Below are 22,860 nucleotides of genomic sequence, written 5' to 3'. Positions count from 1 at the left end.
GGAATGGGTTGTCCAGGGAGGTGGTTGGGGCCCCATCCCTGGAGGTGTTTAAGGCCAGGCTGGATGAGGCTCTGGCCAGCCTGCTGTAGTGTGAGGTGTCCCTGCCCATGGCAAGGGGATTGGAACTAGCTGATCCTTGTGGTTCCTTCCAACCCTAACTAATTCTATGATTCTTTCTGTCTCACTGTTTAGAAAATGTGAGGGGTTTGAAAGGAACCAATAAAACCCCCCACTTACTGTACCAAGAATTCTCTTCATTTTAGCAGCTAAAAAGATGACAGAACTTTGTATTAAAAACACAGAACTTACCTTTGCACCCAATTCATTATATTGCAACTTCAAAGCTGTAAGCCTCTCATCCAGTTCTTTTGGGTTCTCTGTCTGCTGCTTTTGGACAATTTGCCTCCCAGTTTTTATCACTGTTTCCACTTCAGATTTCACTTCACTCAGGCTCTTATATAATTTCTAATTGAATAGAAATATGAAAGTGAAATGTCACCACTAAAATAAGGAAACTAGAAAAGACCATTAAAGGTATTGTAAAGACACACTAGAAGTCTTTGCATTGTTTGCTGCATGAAAACCACCATCATGTCTGACTCTGAGCACACTCTGCTCTCATTTGAAAGCTACAGAAGTTGTGAGGTACCATGGTATGTGATCTAAAGGTACATAAAACTCACCTTGACTGTTTAAAAAAAAAAAAAAGAAAGTTTATAAGAAAAAAACTTATCTGTTTGAAAATCAGAATTTAACAGATCAGAACAGACTACCTTGACTAATATTGGCTTCAAGGAATTGTCACCAAAACCAGTGGTAGAAACATTACAGATGAGAAAGTACATGTCATCATTACTTGTTTTAAGATATGACAAAGGTTGACTTCAAACTGATTTAGACATTGTAGTATTTAAAACAACAACAGATGACCTCTGTGAACATATACAGCTTGTTGGAGGTATTTAAACTGCAAATACCCACTAAAGCAGTTTTAAAATCTGACAGTTTTTCATACTACTAAATCAAGAGAGTGGTAGAACAGAGGATTCCCCTCACATGTACTGAGTGTAATACTCCCCCAAAAAGTTAAATGCTTTTAAAAATTACATGAACAATTAATGTAATGTAAATTAAGCCAAAATATGTTCTACAATTCATTGCATTCTCTTGCTGTTGTATGGTGTAGATTTCAGCTAACAGTATAGGAAACTATGACAAGATTTTAAAAAATAAAACCATTATGAGATTCTTTAGAGATAAAGATGCCTCAAAAACATTGCAAGTCTTCCAAAGAATATGACAGAGCTGTGAATGCTAGCTAATGAATGAAGATACTTTAATTCAGGGCTTCTAATTGCTATGTTCTGATAAGAATGTGAATTTAAGGGTAATTGCATTTAAGAAAAACCTCAAGAATTAGAGAAATAACATCAGCTTGTTCCATGCTCGTTATTTAACTTCATTTTTTATATTTAAATCTGAAAGGAGTTGAAGGGAAAAAAAAAATAACATCTTCAGGCATGCCGTGGCCCCAGAAGAAAAACAAACAGCTGGAGATAAGGACCTTATTGTCCTGATTTTTGCTGTTAAAAATCTCCTTTTTATTATTATTGAGCATAATGTGTTCATTTTTATCTGTAGTTCCCTTCAACAGAAAAAGGGTACAGGATTACAGGGACATTAAAGGGTTACATACAGGGACATATTCTGGTCATTTGCTCTTCAACTGTAAGAAAGTCACAGTATGCAATCTTATGGAATCTGTAAGCTATGTTCTTTTATGTTTTGTGTTTCCTGGATAAAACAGAATTATGCACTGCAAAAGCTCTTTTGGGTATATCACAGATTTCCTCCATGACTGTAACATATTGTGAAAAGTAGAGCCAGTGTATGGAGAAAAACTCACGTGCAAGATGGGAAGGGGGAATTTGACTATCCTAACATAGAGAGAGTGCATGACTATTGTTTGAAAATTTACTGAAATTAGAATATTGTGATTTTTTTTTTAATTTCATAATTGATATTTCATTTCTCCTCCTCAATTCACAGCAACATTCTCTATTTTTTATCTTTATCCACATAAATCCATGTTTTCTTTTTTTTTTCTTTTCACTCAATTAATTAACATCCCATGTTTCTGAGAGGTCTTTGCCATGACAGATGAAGAGAAGAACATATATAAAGGAAAAAGTTAACACAAGACTATTAGAACCGTATCGTTGGGTTATTATATCCTGGGAAACTTCAAATTAGAATATCTCTTTAAGAGTACAATGCCATTTTAACCTCATTTGCAAATGTCAAGTAGGACAAGGAGGATTAATCCCTTTTCTCTATCCTCCTTCCTTTGAACAAAACTAAATTTCAACTAAAAATAGTTCCTAAAACATTCATTGTGTAACTTCATTCAAATCTTTCTCAGAATCTTTTCCAATATCTCCCAAAGAAATATCGATATTGTCATCAAGAATGCTTTCAATTTGAACAGCAGAACAGGCAGAAAACAGGTAGTAGGGCAGCATCTTTAAATATTCACCATGCAATGATCCAAATGTGATTGTACTGCTTCCTGCTCAATGCTCTTCGTCTCTAACTTGGGCACCTGCAACTTCACTTCTTCTAGAATTCTTTTACATTCCTGTAGGCGCTGTTCAAAGTTGGCTGGCTTCTGAAACAACCGAAACTTCATGGAGACATCCTGCAGCTTTTTCTGGAAAGGAAACATGGGTGAGCAGTCAATGTAAACTCCAATAAACACTGAAGACAAGTTTAAAATTCAGGATCACAGGATGTTGGAAGGGACCTCTGCAGATTATCGAGTCAAACCCCCCTGCCAGAGCAGGACCATAGAATCTAGTGCAGGTCGCACAGGCACACACCCAGACAGGTCTTGAAAATCTCCAGAGGAGGAGACTCCACAACCCCTCTAGGGAGCCTGTTCCAGTGCTCTGTGACCCTCACAGTGAAGAAGTTCCTTTTCATGTTGAAGTGGAAGCTCCTGTGATGTAGTTTAGATCTATTGTCCCATGTCCTATCACAGGGCACAAGTGAGAAGAGGCGGTCCCTTCCTTCTTGACACCCAGCCCTCAGATACTTATATATATATATATATTAGATTCCCTCTCAGTCTTCTCCAGAATAAAAAGCCCCAGGGCTCTCAGCCTTTCCACATCAGGCAGTGCTCCAGTCCCTTAATCATCCTTGTATCTCTCCACTGGACTCTCTGAGGTAGATCCCTGTCCCTCTTGAACTGGGGAGCCCAGGATGCGATATTCCAGGTGAGGTCTCACTAGGGCAGAGTAGAGGAGGAGGAGAACCTCCCTTGATTGGCCTCAGTCCGATAGATGTATCTCAGAATCCTTACAATTCATTACCAATCATCAGTTTCTTATTAAAAAAAAAATAAAACATTGGGGGAAAAACACCAGCTGCAAAGAATGTTGGTCTTCACCGGAATAAAAAAAAAATATTGTATCATCCAGGGTGCTGAATGCAGCAGAGCCAGCGACAAAAAAGCCCATACACTCAAGAAAGGGAGATGTTTTGTATTTTCCAGTATGTAAAATGTTGGGGAATGGGGTGAGAAAAGAAGTTTATTGGCTTGAGCATTCACATTCCAGAGTGTATGGTCATCAACTCTACCCTGTTGCTGCTGCTTGGTATAAGGACTGAGTCTTTAGTCCCTCAAAGAAACTTGAATAAAGTGGCTGGGCAGTAAATAGGTCTAGCACAAAGCCTGGGATTTAAAGTATAAAATTGATTTCTATTTCAATTTTTAAAAGCATAACCTAGAGAAAAGAAAGTAATTTGAAGGCAGAAAAATGTATGACAAGCATGGCTTCTAATTTCACAATTTTCACAATCTTTGTGCATTAATGATATTGCTTGCTCACATGGTCCTTACCTCAAGGGAAGAGGAAATAATTAAAAATGAAGCAAAGACAAGACATTTTAATTATCTACTTGAACAAGAACTATTTTTTTTTTTTTTTTTTTGCTGTGGAAGTACAGAGGAAAGTACTATCAGAAAAAGGTTTTCCACTGTTTGAAAAAAAGTAATGTCACTAAGAAATGTGTATGTTAATTAAATAGGAACTCAGCATCTGCAAACACACATTTCATTGTCTTGTCTTTAAATGTTGGACACTTGTTCTTGTGTATATTATACAAATTTGAAGAAAACACAAAACAAAACAAAACTGTAATAAAGAATGATGAGTAAAAGACAATTCTAGGTAACACAGAAAACTGCTGAAAATTTTGAGCAGCTCCTTCCAATAACTATCCTCAAAATATACTCTTGATGAAATTAAAAGGTCTTTTCCTACATGAGTAAATGTACAATTGAACAAAAATAGGAAACAAAGGGTAGGAAAAAGTGGTCTTATTTTTCTTCAGTGTGTTTGCATGTGCTAAATTCATACTTAATTAGTTTTTCATCCTGCTGTGACACTTCTACTCAATGAAGGTCAAATTTTGTGGGCAGCTTGCAACGCTACACCAGTATCTGTTACAATTTGTGTGGGTCAATACATTAACAATGATCTAGAAAAGAGAGAGAATGACACTATTAATAGTGGAAAAAAATTAAAGCCATCTGTGAAGAAGCACTGAAGGATTGCACAGTACTGGGGATCTGTAGGAAGAAACAAGTAAATTACATTAAACTCATCAAACAAAAAATAAAACAAAACCCAACAACTAAGTAATCCACATCACAAAAGAATCACTAGGCTTGATATACAACAAGTGGGATCTAAGTTATCTGTTACTACTCTCACCTGAGTTATAATAGACAACTATAATAGCTATATTACATACTTATATTTATCTCTGACTTAGAAGGAGTCAAACAAGCAAAGTGGGTATTTGGAATCATTTGGAACATAAAGAAGAAAAAATAAAATATTTGTCACAGTACAAAACTCATTATATAAATCTACATTGTGCCTGAATCATGTGCACAGTTTTGATCACCTCATCTCACAAAGTTTATTGTAAAACCAGCGAATATCTAAAGAATGACAGGACAAATAATGCTATATATCTAAAGGTCTCAGTGTGCTTTAACACACTAGCCAGTCTGGAATAGAGGCAACTGAGAATTCATAAATTCAGTGGTGTGCAAAAAGTTGACTAGCAAATGATGGTTAACTGTTCTTCAAAATTCACAAAGGTGGTGACATGAAATTAATCTCTTACATATGGAAGCAATGAACAAAAGGAAGGACAACTTCACACAGCATTCAGTTAAATGGTGTAACTGGCTGTTAAATGAAGTTGAGGATTCCAGCAATCTGCAGGACTTCAGAAAGCATTTAGATATGAGCTTTGAAATATTTCTGAATAGGAAGTTGCTTAGCTGCATATCATTTGGAAGTAGCACTAGATAAAGAGCATAGCAACAACTGATGAGATGAAACGAAAGTCTACAATTAAGTCGGTATCATTAATTTTGATTTGAGGAAAACACCTTCTTTAGAATCAAAGGATCCGTAGCTAAACAAAACCAAAACTAACGGTGATCAAATATTTTTAGACACTTAACATTCTTTTATATCATATTACAATTAATAACGTTAAAATACCACTAGGGATTAAAAATGTGCCAATGGAAATGAATTAGTTGCGTAGTTTTTTACTCTGACAATGTGTTTACCTTAAAAACCAGATTGAAGTAATAGACAAGAGGCAGATTTGTCTCCTCTATAGTTTCTTTAAACAAAGAATTCATTACTAAATTTCCATAAATAGTCCTTCCTCAGACGAGATTTCACTTTGGTATAACAACATTTAATCTTCTAGGACTTCCTTAAATCACTATGTCAGAATTAAATTTTTATTTTGCTAATCATCTCTTTTTTTTCTTTCCTTTTAAATTTAAAAGTCAGAACTTACCTCTCAACCTACAGTAATCCAAAAAGCTAAGATAAATTTAGTGACTTAACAGGTGTTTCAAGATGTCATATAAAATTATTTATTTTCATAACTGTTTACTTTAGGTAATTGAACTATTAGTATAACAAATATATGTCAGATGACAAATATTAGTGGAAAAAAAAAAAAAAGAGAAATGCATGCACTATTTGTAAATGAGAATGCACTTCAGGGAAAAAAGTAAGTGAAGACAAACCCTGAGAAATGTGGTTTACCACTAAAGGCACTTCACAATGACCTAAAATCAAATACAGTCATAAATACTTGGAGCAATGGTTGAAACCTTTCACCCTTTTTAGTAGTTGATATTTAGATTATGCATGTAAATTTGCTATGTTTTATTCATATTTCAGCCAATATAAGCAAGACAGATTCTCAGAATGACCCTATCAGTTTGTCAAAACTCAAACTGATGTTTATGGTCAACCAGAGAAGCCTTTTTGAAGAAAAAAAAAATTAAAAGGGCATCCAAAAAAAAGTAGAGTACAACTTGTGTGCTCTTGAATTTATAAACATTTGGATACAAAGTTATCTGATGCCTGCATTTCCCTGATGAAATACAGGCAGCACCACAATTGCCAGGGAGATCATCAGGTGAGTTACTGTGAAGGAAGACAGAATAGGAAAAGATAAATATTCTCAACCAAGAATAACTAGTCCTGCATATAAGGGGTTAATTTCAAATTAATTGTTAAGAAGTCATTATTACATCCATCATTAATTATAAAACTGAAGTTAAGATACTTCAGAGATTTTGTCATTTTACAGAGAAGAAGAAAACCAGATGGCCTGGTTTACTGTTGATACCATAATGAAATTCTTTGTCTTTCATAACAAATTATGACAATTTGTTTTGCAGCCGGGGGAACTGTGGCACTAATGCCAAAAACAACAGCATTAAACATTCAAGAACCCATGGCAGATTAATGGGTAAAATGTTGTATTGTTCCTTAATGTTAATAAAGTCTTCTTCAGTTTCATACAGGTGTCTCTATGTCTATTAAACTAGACTAGATGATGCATTAGCTAACGTCTGAAATTGATGACTGCTATGCAGAGCTCAGCCTAGATTTGTCTTTCAAATGCAGGTTGACCAAATATTTCAGAATGCTTTTAAGTGTAAATATTTGAACATACCTCTAAAGGTAAATCAAAAAGCCTGACTGTAGTTTTATTTCTTGCAAGTGAAGCACATTCAAAACACCCCTTATATAGTGTCCTTACCAGCTGGCTACATCAGCTCTGTATAGTGTAGAACTATTGCAAACTAGATAGGAGGGGTGTAATAGGAAAATGAGCAGTGAGAAGTTACGGCTGGTATGCCTTATCCACTCTAAGTTCCTGGCTAGAAAAGAGCAGCTAAACTAGAAGAGATACCATGAGAACACTTCATACTGCACCACTACTCATGCCCTTTGTTTGCATGAGAGAAAGTAAAATGAAGGAAATAAACTTTGCGTACCTGTGCCACGTCAATTTGGGCAAGCACTCTTTTGGCAGCATCTTTACCCCGGTTTCGTTTCTTCATTTCTTCCAAACTAATCTCATGGCTTGTTAATTCAGATTGCATTTTCTATGGAAAAACAACAACAGTGACCAGCAGGGTTTGAAGGAAATGTCTGTGTTAATATTATTTGTATCAGACAAAAGCACTACACTATATACCAGATCGTTAAAGGAAAATATTGAAACAATTACTTGTTTACCAGCCTGTAAATTATTCACTTTAGTTTCTCTTGATCATACTAAACCCTTCTTCTCCTGCAGAAGCATATAGAACTCTGACATTCTGACACAAATTATATAGTCTTGCTAAGGAAATTTTGATTAGATTGTAGGCTGAAAAAAAAATTATAAATTATTTCTTCTGAAGGAAAACAACTGTTTTTATTAGGAAGAAAAGTAAAAATTAATAACAGAAAATAAAAATACAAATTAAAAATGTTATTTTCTTCACTTTTCTAACTTCTACTTATTTTCATTAGGCAAATTGAGTGAAAAACTGGTCAAAGTACCCTGTACAGATAACAACATCTTCACCTCAGAGAGCTATGTTATATCTAAAACTGTAGAGAATTTGTGTCATGTTGTAGGCCAGAATCTACACTCATCCTCTGCATATATGCTACATACATAATGACTTTGTGGAAGCTGCATTGCCATAGAAGTTTGATTGTAGTTTGTTTGTAAATACAGCTTCATTTGCTTCCATCACAAACTGATCTGGTCTGGCAATTTATTTTGGGCTTAGTTTTTCCAAATGAGTTCAGGGAGTAATTTCAACTCACCACAGGAGCCTGCATCTATGTCAACTCAAGGCAGCTGCTGACACCTTCACAACTGAGTTGATGCAAACAAAGGTGAAGCAGCAGTCACCTGGAATATTGGGGGCACTCACCATCTTGTAACCATCATAACACTATGGACACACTCCCCAAGAAAGACTCAGCTAAACTGGATCCCAGTGTTCCTGTGCCATCACACGAGTGGCACATGATCCACCCTGATATGGGAACACCTCTACCAACCACCCCTAGGTGGGGAATGAAGGGGAATTTAGGAATAAAAGGCAGCACCACAAACTGTTAGTGTGCACACCCACCACCAAGAAGACATCAAACATGCTGGATATTACTGGAACACAAAGTGGGGATTTTTTTTTCTCCTCTGGCCTCTGATCTTAGCTGATTTTCTCTCTCTCTCTGGCACATACTAGGTAACTGCCTCACCTGCATTGAGAACCACTGTACAATCAAAGTGATCTGCAAAAACCTGTAATTAATAAATCTGCAATCATTCCAGCCATTTTGGTGTCAGTTTGCCTCACCTTACTATTTAGGTATTTCTAAAGAACCTCACATGAATCCTTCCTCTGAGGCTGGGCCATGACAGGCTTGTAGTTCCTTAATACACTTAAACCGTTTTCTAACACTCATTCCTGGTTATCTCTTTCTGTAAAAGCAGCATGAAGTCAATTCATCTCAAGAAAAACATCAGCCTTGTTGATTCAATATAAATCAACTGCATGAGGAACAATTAAGAAGCGTTGGGTAGTGCAATGGGATGGAAAAGAATTCACATCAAGTTTACTGATACAACATAATTTAGAATGATTCACATATTTCCATGTTTAAATTTTTAGAAAATGAGAAGCTGTCATTAGTAGAATTGCTAGATAAGTGCTACTGAGGACAATTACTCTATGAAATAAAGATAAGGTATTTTCCTTGTGGGAAAGGTGTTTGAATACATTACTCATGCATGAAAAAAGTGAGTTTAGATTTAATTTTTTTTTTCCTATGGTATACAAACATTTCTCAGATACCCTGAAGATGAGCTATAAATCTAAATATCACAGTATCACAGTATATCAGAGGTTGGAAGGGACCTCAAGAGATCATCAGGTCCAATCCCCCTGCCAGAGCAGGATCACTTAGGAATGCATCCAGGTGGGTTTGGAAAGTTTCCAGAGAAGGAGACTCCACAACCCCCCTGGGCAGCCTGTTCCAGTGCTCTGACACCCTCACTGTAAAGAAGTTTCTCCTCATGTTGAGGTGAAATCTTCTATGTTCTACTTTGAGCCCGTTGTTCCTTGTCTTATCACTGTGAACCACTGCAAAGAGCCTGGCCCCCTCCACTTGACACCCACCCCCAAGATATTTGTAGACATTGACCAGATCCCCTCTCAGTCTTCTCTTCTCAAGACTAAACAGCCCCAGGGCTCTCAGTCTCTCTTCAGAGGGGAGATGCTCAAGTCCCCTAATCATCCTCCTGGCTCTCTGTTGGATTCTCTCCAGCAGGTCTCTGTCTCTCTTGAACTGGGGAGCCCAAAACTGGACACAGAATTCCAGGTGTGGTCTCAGCAGGGCAGAGTAGAGAGGTAGAAGAACTTCCCTAGCCCTGCTGGACACACCTTTCTTGATACATCCCAGGATCCCATTGGCTCTCTTGGCCACAAGAGCACATTGTTGTTCCACATATGTACACATGCATTTTCCTTACACTAGAGTAACGTGTCAAATATGAAAACATGAAAACCCGTGAAAAAATATTAGTTCAAAAGATTATAAAACACTACCCAAATGAAGAAAAGAGGTTTTAAAATTATGATTTGATCCTTAAAAATTTGGTTATAGGTGAAAATGAATATATAGGTATTTTTAACTAGATTTTCACAAGTTGTTAAGTGCAAGGCTGTATACAGACTATGCTCTCTATAGGCATACTACATAGCTATAATGACTTGTATAGAATTACAATGTCTTGTGCAATTACAACACTATGTTGGAAGCAGTTTTTCACTATTTTTCTTGAAAATGTAGGAAAGGAAATGTCAAGACAAAAAAAAGACAAAATTACAGAATATTATTAAGCCAATGCTAAATTTAGTTGCAAAAATATTTGAGAGTCTAAATTATCCAGTACTATTTCAATAACAATTTTCTTTCCTGAAGCAAAACATTTATGAAAGTAAAATGAATGACACAATCTGTCAATTTAGATTAATTGTTTTGTTTAAAATTATCAGAATTGTGCATTTTCTGAATGTCATATTTTGAGTCCTCCTTTTCAGGCTATTTACTGAATGGCCTATTCTGTTGGAGAAAGCAATAGAATTTTTCTAAATATAGTATCTTTGTGTTGAGAAAACAGACAGTCAATTAAAATTAGAACTCAATCAAGGAGAGGAGGTTTATTTAATAGCTTATTAGGGCATATTCCTTCTCTCCTTGTTTAAAGCTAAAATTTCCCCCCTTGAAGTGTACTAGAATGGTAATAGGATTATCTTCTGTGTTTGTGCAGCACATGGACCAACTAGGTGGTGATTCAGCACGAGTTAGCTCCTAAAGCCACATCATTTCTTAATGTCTTGGAAGTCAGAACTCTATGTAAAAGGAAGAAGCAAGTCTGGATGTTAGAAAAATGATACCCTGTTACAACCTGCGTCTCAACTGTTTGCTTCTGCACCTCATCAATTAACCAATTCTTGGTTGTATTATCCAGTTTACTTTGCTCAATCTCAGAGTCACTCTGGAAACCTTTTAATTGAACATTTCTTGTCTGAGTAGGTCAGAACAGCACAGCATGGAAAAGAGAAGCATTTAAGCAATTAGTTACTATGGGTCATTCCATGGAGATTGCTCTATCTGCTTTTTTAAACTGCTCCACAGGAGAGAAATGAAGTATCACCTACTCTGACATCAAAATGCAGAATTAGAGAGCACATTAGAGGAAAGATTAAAAGAAAAAAGAAAAGATATATATTTTAAAATTATTTTTCACAGTTGCTCACAGCCAAAAAGATTACCCCAGTCCTGAACAGATATAAAATCATTTAAGACAACTGCCTACAATGGCCATTTTAATTCAGTTTTGACATGACTGTTTTATTTTTTTTTTGTCCATTTTAACTTATGAATTTATTACATCTACTTTTTCTAAACATCCAAAAGAAAATGCTGATTTTCTTTTTCCATTCCTACTATTTCCGTCTCTGCTTTTCTCAGTGGCTCGTGTCTATTTTGGCTTTTAATAAAGAGTAAGAACCACCTTCATTTTATTTCTAGACATCATAATGCAGTTTATGTAACTAATAAATACTGCTGTGCATATATTATTGTGTCCTAGAGGTTAAGAATTCTCATTTTCAATCACTGGTATTTTTTTAGGTAGCTTACTAATTTGCAAAACTTCTCCTACCTTAGAGGACAACAAAAAATAAATATGTTGCTCCTTTCTCATAGCCATTTTTAAGCAAGCCGTGCTATATAAACCATACTATGCAAAATAATCTGAGCAGTTATACTACATCCACATTCATCTGTCCATATTCCACATCCTCCAATAAACTACAACAAGCAATAATAATATTGGGCAGAATACTTTTTAATTCTCAAGAACTGAAGATTGTATGTAGCCAGAGCAGTGAATTTTTCAGCAGTGAGTAGTGAGATTTGAAGAGAAAGGCAATTACATTACCTGAAGTTTTTCCATTATTTATTTTAGGAAAATAAGGTCTACATTTCCCTAGAACATAATTTTTCTACTATGGGTTTCACTAAGATCTACTGCCAAAATGGCACAGACATGACAGACACCCTATGATGGCACAAGATGACAATGATGATATGAGATGATTCAAGCAAAATGGTGAACTCCAATCTGCTCTCTGCTTTTTTATGCTCGGTTTTTATTTTTTTGGTAAATTAATTTATTAAGAACTCAAATTATACCAAATTATCTTTGTAATTAATGAGTCCTTGACATAACTCTCACACCAAAATTGCCTGAATATGAATTTGCAGATTTGACTCTCCTGAATTGCAGAAAACAGTTTAACAAGTATTGGTGTAGTAGGTTTTCTGATTTGTATTCTTCTAAAAGCTGCTTAGGTAGCCTAACAGCTCTAAAAAATGGTGCTCAGTTTGAAGTAACTTTGCTTATTTCTGCCATTGCTATCAATGCCTATGGAGTCAGATCTTAGGCAAATGTATGCAGAAAATAGTACATTTAGAGAACATTCTGGTAAGTCAGTATGGCCAGATCATGATCCTAGCTGACATAAAAAAACATATCTGAAACAATTTTTGCACTGTTAGTGGTTTGAAATCTTTGAAATGATAAATAGAATACCAGGAGATTAGAAAAAGGAAGCTGAAGTGTTCCTCTTTGAAAGCACTGAAAGAAGATGTGCCAATGATGCCATGCTTTCAAAAAAGAGAAAAAAAAGAAAAGCAAGTAATAGATATAGAAAATATTATTATAACAGGAATGATATACAGATAAGTCTCAACAAGAACAGGATACTTAGCTTTAGACACCACTGTTTTAGAAAAGTTAACTGAGGACAATCGTATCCTGGGCTGCATCGAGTGAAGCGTAGCCAGCGGGTCGAGGGAGGTGATTCTCCCCCTCTACTCCACTCTGGTGAGACCCCACCTGGAGTACTGTATCCATTTCTGGAGCCCTTATTACAACAAGGATATGGATGTGCTGGTATGTGTCTAGAGAAGGGCCATGAGGATGATCAGAAGTCTGGAACACCTCTCTTACGGAGACAGGCTGAGAGAGTTGGGGCTATTCAGTCTGGAGAAGAGAAGGCTCTGAGCAGACTTTGTTGTGGCCTTCCAGTATCTTAAGTGGGCCTACAAGAGGGCTGGTGAAGGACTTTTTAGGTTGTTGGGTAGTGATAGGACTAGGGGAAATAGAGCAAAACTAGAAATGGGTAGATTCAGATTGGATGTTAGGAAGAAATTGTTCACCATGAGGATGGTGAGACAAGGAACAGGTTGCTCAGGGAGGTGGTGGAAGCCCCATCCCTGGAAGTTTTTAAGACCTGATGTAGTGTGAGGTGTCCCTGCCCTTGGCAGGGGGATTGTAACTAGATGATCCTTGAAGTCCCTTCCAACCCTACCATTTCTACGTTTCTGAGTCCAACTGAGAAGAGTAAATCATCAGAGAATAGAAATACGACTGACAATGCAAGACTGTTGAAGTTGTACATGAAACTGAACTTTGTGTAGTTAACAGTTAATGCAGTGTTCAGATACTATGGAGATATGTAGGGTGTGTGTTGTAATCTGCACAGATACTCAAACAATATGTAACAAAATGTAAGCTTATAACTATAGATACTGTTTATCAGCTATTCTCTTTTTGACCACTGATCTACACATGGCTGAACAAAATAATTCTTGCCATTTCTCAGCAGAGAACTAAGTATAAAAACCTTTAACATTAGGCATTTTACTAACTAGACAACTATGAATTCTTTGTCCCAAAATATTACTCTGAAGGCGACAAAGCATGGCATTACCCTTGTCAAGTTACACATTGCACAACTGAGCACCTCTGCCATTATATCATCACATTAGCTTTGATTCTGAACATAGCACAGCAATATTAAAAAACCCCAAAACAACAGATTAATAACCAACTTCGCTTAAGAAATATTTTGCTTTCCTCAGAAAAACAATGTTTTTCATTTATTCTCCATACTGCATAAGCCTACAGAAAGAAGAGTAGACAAGTGATTTGTCAAATCCAGGTAAAAAGTGAAAATGTAAAACCCTGCATGCAACCACTCAGATCAAACACAGGTACTAAGTGAAGATCCTCTTTCCCAACAGAATTTAATAACAATGCTGCAAACAATTATGTGGAAAATGTTTTGTTATATAAATGTAATATTTTCAGTACAGATTTATTTTCCTCCTGCCACTTAAAGACGACCTTAAAGTAAGTAAGTGTGTGGCAAGTTCTTGTGACAGTGACTTCATTGCCTGTATTTTCTTTGTGTATTTAGAGAAATTAAAGGGACTTCAGTTGGGATTATGGGATCAAGCATGCAAACAGATAAACTTTTCTTTTGCAACATTGTTTTAGACTTTACATGATTCCAGTTTTTTTTCATCATTACACCTTGGGTTGCAGTAGCTCTCAAGCATTAAGTTCTCAGTGCCACATGGTGGAGTAAGAATCAAACAGAATCTATATACAAAAAATGATCTGAAGGAGAAGTTGAACAGCACACCCTTAACTGCCCTTTCTCTCAACTTTTGGAATAAACTAAACTGCTCATTTCACTTGAAAAGAGAAACTAAAACCAGTTTTATTTTCTGAGATTCATTTACAACCCCTTGAACCAAAGGTTACGCCGCCTATCAATGGGTTTGAATTTTTTGAAGCAAAACGCACAGAGCTCCCAAACCCTCTGTATCTTTCTGATCATAAATTCTCCCAAAAGTTCTTCTTAGAAATGCAACACCTTTTGCTGAACAGTTTGCTAAATCCCTCAGCATGGATAAAGTGACCCCTGCACAGAAAACAACATCACTGACTGAAAGATTCCCATTCCAGCTGTGCAGACACTTTTGTTGCACTGGAAGTTGTTCATTCATATAAGAGCTATGCCAGAAGAAGCTCCACAGGAGCCACTCACTATGCGCTTATTCTACCAACAGCTTACATCACCATTCACTAAAGGGATGACTCAGTATATTTACCCATATAAAATTGATTGTTTATTCCCTTTCTCTATAAGGATTTTGCAACTGAACTTCAGATAACTTCAATATTTGCACTAAATCTGTTCAGGTTTTAATTAAGGTTTTTTTTCATTCAGTCGCACTGGCGTCTTAAAACGTGAAAGGTAAAAAACTCAGCAAGCTTTATGCTGGTTTTCTCACAGTGGATAGTGTATAATCAGGTGAACTTAACATCAGATGACAAAATCTCAAGAGCAAAATCGAGTTCTGCAAAAGCACAGAGCTGAATTTTTCCCATGAAAGTGTGCTAATTAGGGTTGGTTGAGTTTTGTGCTGTTTCAGTTGCTGAAGTTCTGAATTACTTCCTTTTATGCAGTCTGTTCATCACTGCCAGCATTGTACCTGAGGATTTTACTGGTTTTAGGTCTATGCCTTTAAAATTTTTCCACAGATTTTGAGCAGAAATTGGTAAGAATGTAAAGAAATCGCTATTGGGTGTAAAAAGGAAAAATAATGCTCATTCTAAATGATTCCATTGGAGGGGTAGAACCCTGAAGATTTAGTTCTCAAAACAAAGTTCAATCTGTTCTGTTCAGCAGTCTAGCTGGGTGTTTTCTTCTTGCCTTCTATGCTGGGAGATAACAACCTTGCTGACCTTGGCAAGTTCTAACATAATCTCTGCTTCTCTTCTCTCTTTCTTCCTTTTGGACAGGGGAGGCTAGGAGTCAGAGCCAGCTGTCCTGGCTTTGGCTAGGAAGGTTTTTGTGCTGTTTTTGTTAATTGTCAGTATGTGTAAATATTGTAAATATTGTATATTTTTGATATATTCATTGCATTCCATTGTAGATTGTAATGTCACTTGTAAATACAGCCACATTTGCTTCCAAACTGAGATAGTCTGGTGAAATTAATTGGGGAGGGGGAATTTCAAGCCACCACAAGGATGCATGTAAACCAGATACATCCATGGGATGTATGAGGGTGCACTGAAAATGCTACAATATAAGGGTCCAAATGCACCAGAAAAAAAAAAAAAAGTACATTTTTATATCAAAATTTTCTGATGTCTTAGAGTTATATAATTACAAGATGAGAAATTAAACTGATACATCTTTAACAAATGCTGATTTGTATCTTGTTTCATAAAAAAATGCTTATATTATTCATATGTCATGGAAAGAAAAAATAATTTAAAAAAATCACTTAGTCAACTGACAGCTAATACAGATAAGGGTTCAAAATGTCACACTGTTTATCTTTGCCATTTAAAAATTACTACATAGTCTTCCAAGACATTTATAGTTCTTTACATCTTCAAGACAGGCGTATAATATAAATCAGAAGGAAAATATGACTTTATCAGAAGATTAGTTTGAACTTCTCAAAGTAATGCTACTTAAAATTTACTTGCACTTCCATACTATATCACATTGCAAATCCCTGCTATTCATATGAGGCTGAGAGACAGCCAAATACTCTTTGGTTGATTGAGAAGACCACTAAGGACCTCAGTTCAACTTGTATGTAACTTACCTGTGCTTCCTGAGGGAGCTGTGCTGCATCAGCCCTGTCTGCAATGTAGGCTGTTAACTGTTTGTCAATAACAGCAAGGGACTCTTGGATTAAGCGGAGGGTTTTGTCAGTCTCCTGGGCAGATTGAATACTCTGTTCAAGACTCTTTTGTCTTCTCACAGCCTAAAAACAATGACAATATTATCAATATTCACAGTAATCAGACATACAATACATTTCTTTCCCACATTTTTTTTCCCAAAATATAAAAAAGTAAAAAAAAAAAAAAAAAAAGCAGGCTAAGAATTGAAAACAGTACTCCTGGCTTGTGCTCATCCACCTTTTTGTATGATAAGTTGCGCATCTTTTTGCCACTCATTCAGTTCTTTTCAGTAAGAAACAAACAAACCAAACCCCAAATTGCACAGACAAGTCCCAAAAAATGTAGGGCCCTGAAAAACCAATTCATGCATTGAAGATTTCTATGTAGAGTAGAAGCTGGCAAAGCTGCATAATCAAACCACCCTGATAGTGGTGTCTTTCATTCTGAGGCATAGTGTGGTCCTCTTGATCTTATTATATAATTCAGGAGATTTTGTTTACTGTGAGTAGGGTTACTGTCATCACAATCCCATCCATGACAATCCACTTTAGTAAGTGAAAGGGATAAAGACTCTCTTGAGAAAGAGCTCTCTTGCATGAATTATAAATAGCTGTCTGGAACAGAGGCACTACTGGAAAAAAACAGAGGTGGAACCTTTTCTTGTCTGTGGACTCAACCAATCTATTCTCACTCTAAGCACAGGAAGTTTACCCGTGGTTCTACCCATCATCACCTTTAATACATTCCTTTTTTTGAGAAGGATCCTTTCCATTCAAATGAGCTCATTTGATGGTTTACCAAACCAGAACAATAAATTCTCCTTATAACACACATACATTTGAACACTTGACATAAATGGGCTAGCTTTAATTATCATTTGTAACAGTTTAATATGGTATTTAGTGGGCAGTAAAATACACATGGTCCTTCTTCCATCTGTCATTATGTCCACCTGTGGGTGCATATTTTACTTAGGCTACAGCTTCTGCCTAGCAGAGTTTCTGCTTTATACAAAGCAGGTAATAATTACCAACAATTTCAAATGCAATACAGCCTTTCTCTGTACAAGCCAGACATACTGCTGACCATGGAATAAAAAAATGACTAACTTTCTTTGACATAAATCAAAGGAGAAAGGTGAAAGCAAGCACTCTAAATAACATTGCTAGGTGTTCTGCCATTTTTCAAGTCAAATCATACTTTTTCTCTTTGGTGAGCCAGCTATACTTTAATTTGATTTCATACCTATTATGAAATTCTTGCCTTGAACAAAAATATCTCTCAGCAACTCAGTGAGAGTATTTGATATGTCTGTACCTTCTTCAGAGAGCTCAGAAATTTTATAGAGCTTCACATTTAACAAATGGAAAAGATTATTTCTTGTGAGCATTCTTGCTAGCTGTTTGACTGAGTTAAAGGATAGGGATCCAACCAGCATTTGCTATATTTATGTTTGTAAGCGGCTTTGCACTATTTCAAACCAGCTGATCGTATAATCTTTTATCACTGCCAGTTCCAGGAACCTTCTGTGGAACTGAGCAGCTTTACATACCAAATCCATGCTGTCAGTCTTAATGGAAGCACCTGAGCCACTGCAATGTTATTACCCTATCAAATGAACTGTTAAAACAGTGTAACTTCACAGCACAGGACTAAGGCTTGCTACTTAAATGACTTTTGTTTGATTGGAGATTTTATATTAAAAAGTTCTCAGCTTGTTCAAAGCAGTGGGGTTAAAAATCACAACTTCCATTTAACCTAATGAGCAATTTGTAAGACTGTCTAAGGTACAGCCACACTCTACCTTTCTGTTTGCATCACTATACAGTAGATAAGACAGACACATTAGATCAGAAACAGGATAAATGGATTTCTACAACCCAAGAGTAAAGACATCCTCCTGGAAGCTGGGAGGAAAACTTCTCTGACTTTACTGATCTTTGCAGACAACTGGTTGGACTGACTTACATGTTAATGTTCAAACAGCTCACCATTTAAAAACAAGACACTGAGAAAGTTATGTTCTTATTGGCCATTAAAACAAGCTTCTGTACTTTCTGGAGAATTCAACCTATTAAACAAAAATTTATTGTTATGTCCTTCCAAAAAAATACTTTTATAGCAACACTTGATGCTTTGAACTCTTGTTAAATGCTGAGCCATGCTAACTACTATTTGCAGCTAGGAACTTGCTTATGTACAGATAAATTTCTACCAGCCTCAAAAGCAGTCTGCCTGCATGCAATAAAGCAGTTATCAGTACATGGAAATTCACAAAAAGTCTTAAAGTTGTATGACAAATATAGGGTGATTGAAAAACAGTCATCCCTGTGCTGGTATAGGCACAAAATGTATGCATCATAACCCTGCTTTAGAATACAACTGGAAGAATTGAAACATTTCCAAATTCATAAATATTAAAGCAGATAAAGTTAGGAAAGAATGACAACCAATCCTTGCCTGAGCCCAACTGAATTTTTAGAGCTGGATTTCAAATGAATATGAAGTCAGATAAATACATATGCATGCTTGCAATATCTGTATGTGCACACAAAGCCTGTACACTCACACAAAAAGGCAAAACGTTCCCCTTTCATTGACCTCAGGGAGAAATTGATTACAGTCTGAGAATCTGTGTGACATTTTGTACCTTCCAAGTTAGGCAAAAGCACATTTTTGTCAAAAACCATGAACAGTTTAGATGAATGAACAGATGATATCAGGCCAAAATGTGACTGCACTGGTACAACAGAGGAATTACATTGGCAAGAGGAGCAGACCCACACATCCAAATGCAGGGGAATGGCACCTTTAGAGTTGTGATGATTTTCTCAGATATATAAATGGTGCTGCTTTAATTTATTTGTTTGTATTACCTACTGAAAACAGACCCTGTCCTGCATGTTAACCTAAGGTCAAGCCTCCATCCTGACCCTGTTCAATTCACACAACAAATGAAAAAGGTCTTCACAATATAAGGGTATAATGAACTCATATAATGTAAGATATTTCTCTAGTAAACAGCAGCTGAGTCAAAAACCTAATCCTGTTCACTAAGTAAATCCCTGAGACTATTACTGGCATTGTGGAATATTTATCAATTCAATCAAGGGGAATGTCACAATATAGAGGAAGTTTCTTCCTCTCTCTTCCCTTTACTGATGGAGTGAAAATTAGGGAGATTTACAAAAAGGGGCATGCTACAGATGCCCTGGCATCTGTGAACATGTCCTTGAATTTAAATTTAGAACTCACATGTCTGCTTCTGAAAATCTATATATGCATGTTGAAACTTGGAATTATATTTCTTTATATTTATAGTTCTGTATATATATATATTTATATATATATGTATTTATATACAATATAATATGATTTGACATGATATGATATAATAAGATATGACAGAATATAATACAGTATAATACAACATAACAGAATATTATATAACATAATATATAACAGATTATATTACTTGTATAAAGTAATATAAAAATATTTTGGCTTAATATGTTTTGTTTTGGGAGGGAGTGTTTTGGGGCTGTTGCTGGTTCTGTTTTGTTTTCCTCTGAAAGATTAAGATTTCTTTTTTCCTCTGTGGAAGAAATTGTTCAACATCACAGTGTATAAATGTGTCTGAGGACGTAACAGGGAACTCTAGCTCTGCTATCAGATCATTGTTAATAAAGCTGAAAGCTTTGGTCTCTAAAGGGAAGCGTCTGACAGTTAATTGCTAAACAGGAAATCTCAGGAAAATAACCAACTGTTTAATTATTTTTGAGCCAGGGAAATGCTGACAGCTGTCAAGGATAATAAAAACAATGAAAAAAGTCTTCTGTTAGAACCTATTAGAATGAAAGACATAAGAAAAATATTTATAGGCTGATTTTAAAAAATAATATCTCTACACATTTTTAGTGTTTTTTTTTTTTTATGATTAGGCATATGACATGTAGTACTGCATAAATCCGTTTATATTTTAACAAAGATCAATGGTAAATGCATGAAATGGTAACATTGCAGATAGTTCATATCTAATGTCATTTTAAGGGAAAGGCTGCACTGAGAGGTGATGCTGGAGAGCAGCCCCGTGGAGAAGGACCTGGGAGCCCTGGTGGATGACAAGGTATCCACGGGTCAGTAATCACAGGATCACAATGTGTCTTTGTGGCCAAGAGGGCCAGTGGGATCCTGGGGTCCATTAAGAGGAGTGTGTCCAGCAGATCCAGGGAGGTTCTCCTCACCCTCTACTCTGCCCTGGTGAAACCTCACCTGGAATATTGCATCCAGTTTTGGGCTCTCAAGTTCAAGAGGGACAGGGATTTACTTGAGAGAGTCCAATGGAGAGTTACAATGATGATTAAGGGACTGGAGCACTGCCTTATGAGGAAAGGCTAAGAACCCTGGGGCTTTTTAGTCTGGAAAAGAGAAGACTGAGAGGAGATTTAATATCTATCTATAAACATTTGAGGGCTGTGTGTCATGAGGGAGGGGACAGGCTCTTTTTGCACTCTGTGATAGGACAAGGGACAGTGGATATAACCTACAGCACAGGAGGTTCCACCTCAACACGAGGAGGAACTTCTTCACTGTGAGGGTCACAGAGCACTGCAACAGGCTGCCCAGAGAGGTTGTGGAGTCTCCTCTGGAGACTTTAAAGAGTCATCTGGGTGCATTCCTGAATGACCTGTGCTAAATTCTATGGGTCCTGCTCTGGCAGGGGGGTTGGAGTCGATGATCTCCAGAGGTCCCTTCCAACCCCTAACATCTGTGATCCTATGAGAGGCGATCAAATAATCAGGAAAGCTGGAGATGCTCAAACAGTTGCTTATGACTGTATCTCATCTTTGATGTTGAATGTTATAAAGCTATATTTATAACCATTGCTGCTTTTTTCCTTAAAGGAATACATTTCATGTATTTAATGACATTAGTCACACAAGCAGTTGTTAAGAAGTTGGTTAGAGTTTTACAGTTAAAACCAAGTAGAGTTTTGCTGCTGAGGCAATACTCAGTAGTTGTACTGTGGGAAAAAAATAAACCAAAACCTTCATAATTATAGCATTTTTACTACAGGGTACATCTGTTTAAAATGCAGAAGAGAATTCATAAATTAGCTTATAAATTAAAGCTCGTGGAAAGCAGTCTGTTAAGAAAGGCAGAACTAGGATAGTTTTTTTTCTTGCCTTTTTTTTTCTTTCATTTATACACTAACTATTGAAAAATATTATTGCAGGGTAAAGTTCAAAAGTGAGAATTTAAAAAACTTTGAAATTCATTAAGTTCATTAAGTTACTTGAAAATGTAACCTAATTCTTGGTTTTAGATTGGTCTTATAATGTAAAATGGTCTTGGTCTTATAATGCAACATATCTGAGATATTACACCACCTCTTGTGTGTTTCATATCAAATCGTTAATGTGTTGATCTCCCTTTTTTGTTTGGAATCAGTGTTTAGGCTTAAACTAGAAACACCTTTTCTAACACTCAAAGCCCAGGAATTTTTAATACTCTCCAAGCTAGAAGTAATTCTTTTGCATATTCTAGCAATATTTGGCATTGCTTTTAAAGTAGCTACAAATATTTGGCCTTTCAGTCATAAAGTGATACTAATCTTTAATCATCTGGATTCCCAAGCTACAAACAATACCAAGGAGGACTTTTTTATCTCTTGTAGGTTATCACTGTAGACAGATAGTGCCTCAGAAGTGTAAACCAGCCCTCTTAGCAGCCTTCAAAGCAATAACATGGAGATGGAGCGTTAAGAATTCTTTCTTCTCTTGAGAGAACAAAACAGAAAAAATTTGTCAGATGATGAATGTGTCCTCTTTGAATGAAACAAAGAGTAATCTTGAGGGGAGTCCTGAAGAGTCCTAAGAGACAGTCCCCAAGAATTGAATCTACTGTAAAGCCCGTGTGAAGAATAATGTTTTGTGCATAGGCTCAAGAATATCTAACTGACATTTCTGAAGTTTGCCGGATAAGATATAAATCATGTTGGGTGTTACAGGGAATGATAGCAACTAGGATCTTTAGCTTGAAGTTCTTCAGGCAATAGTGGGTTTTTGAGATGCAATATATAGAGTTGTAAGTGAATCAGTCCTTGAAAAGCAAAGATAGGGTATGTGTCGCTTATCACTCAGCCCCAGATGTTCAAAAGCTAACTAAACACGCTCAGTCTTTGTTAACCAAAGAAGATAAGGCATACAAACATAAAGGCATTATCTGCCTTTAAAAATGATTCTCTGTTTCAGAAGCAATGCTGTATTGTCCTGCAGCATCATTCAGTGGTTTGCTCTGCCTGCTCTGTTCGTAGTGAAT

The 22,860-nt window shown here is 36.3% G+C and overlaps 1 protein-coding gene across 1 annotated transcript in view; it reads right to left on the bottom strand.

The window, feature by feature from the left end:
- DMD (dystrophin) overlaps window positions 1-22,860 on the bottom strand; it is an 851,798-nt gene that overhangs the window by 664,360 nt on the left and 164,578 nt on the right. The window contains exons 25-28 of the mRNA XM_054391265.1: window positions 16,458-16,619; window positions 7,400-7,510; window positions 2,537-2,710; window positions 310-465 (exon numbers count right to left, since the gene is read on the bottom strand). Coding sequence (XP_054247240.1) covers window positions 310-465; window positions 2,537-2,710; window positions 7,400-7,510; window positions 16,458-16,619 — 603 coding nt within the window. The remainder of the gene's footprint in view (window positions 1-309; window positions 466-2,536; window positions 2,711-7,399; window positions 7,511-16,457; window positions 16,620-22,860) is intronic.

Source organism: Indicator indicator, chromosome 1 (genome assembly GCF_027791375.1).
Source record: "Indicator indicator isolate 239-I01 chromosome 1, UM_Iind_1.1, whole genome shotgun sequence".
Classification (NCBI taxonomy): domain Eukaryota; kingdom Metazoa; phylum Chordata; class Aves; order Piciformes; family Indicatoridae; genus Indicator; species Indicator indicator.
The sequence above is the reverse complement of the archived record's forward strand: the minus strand, read 5'-3'. Positions and strand labels throughout refer to the sequence as shown.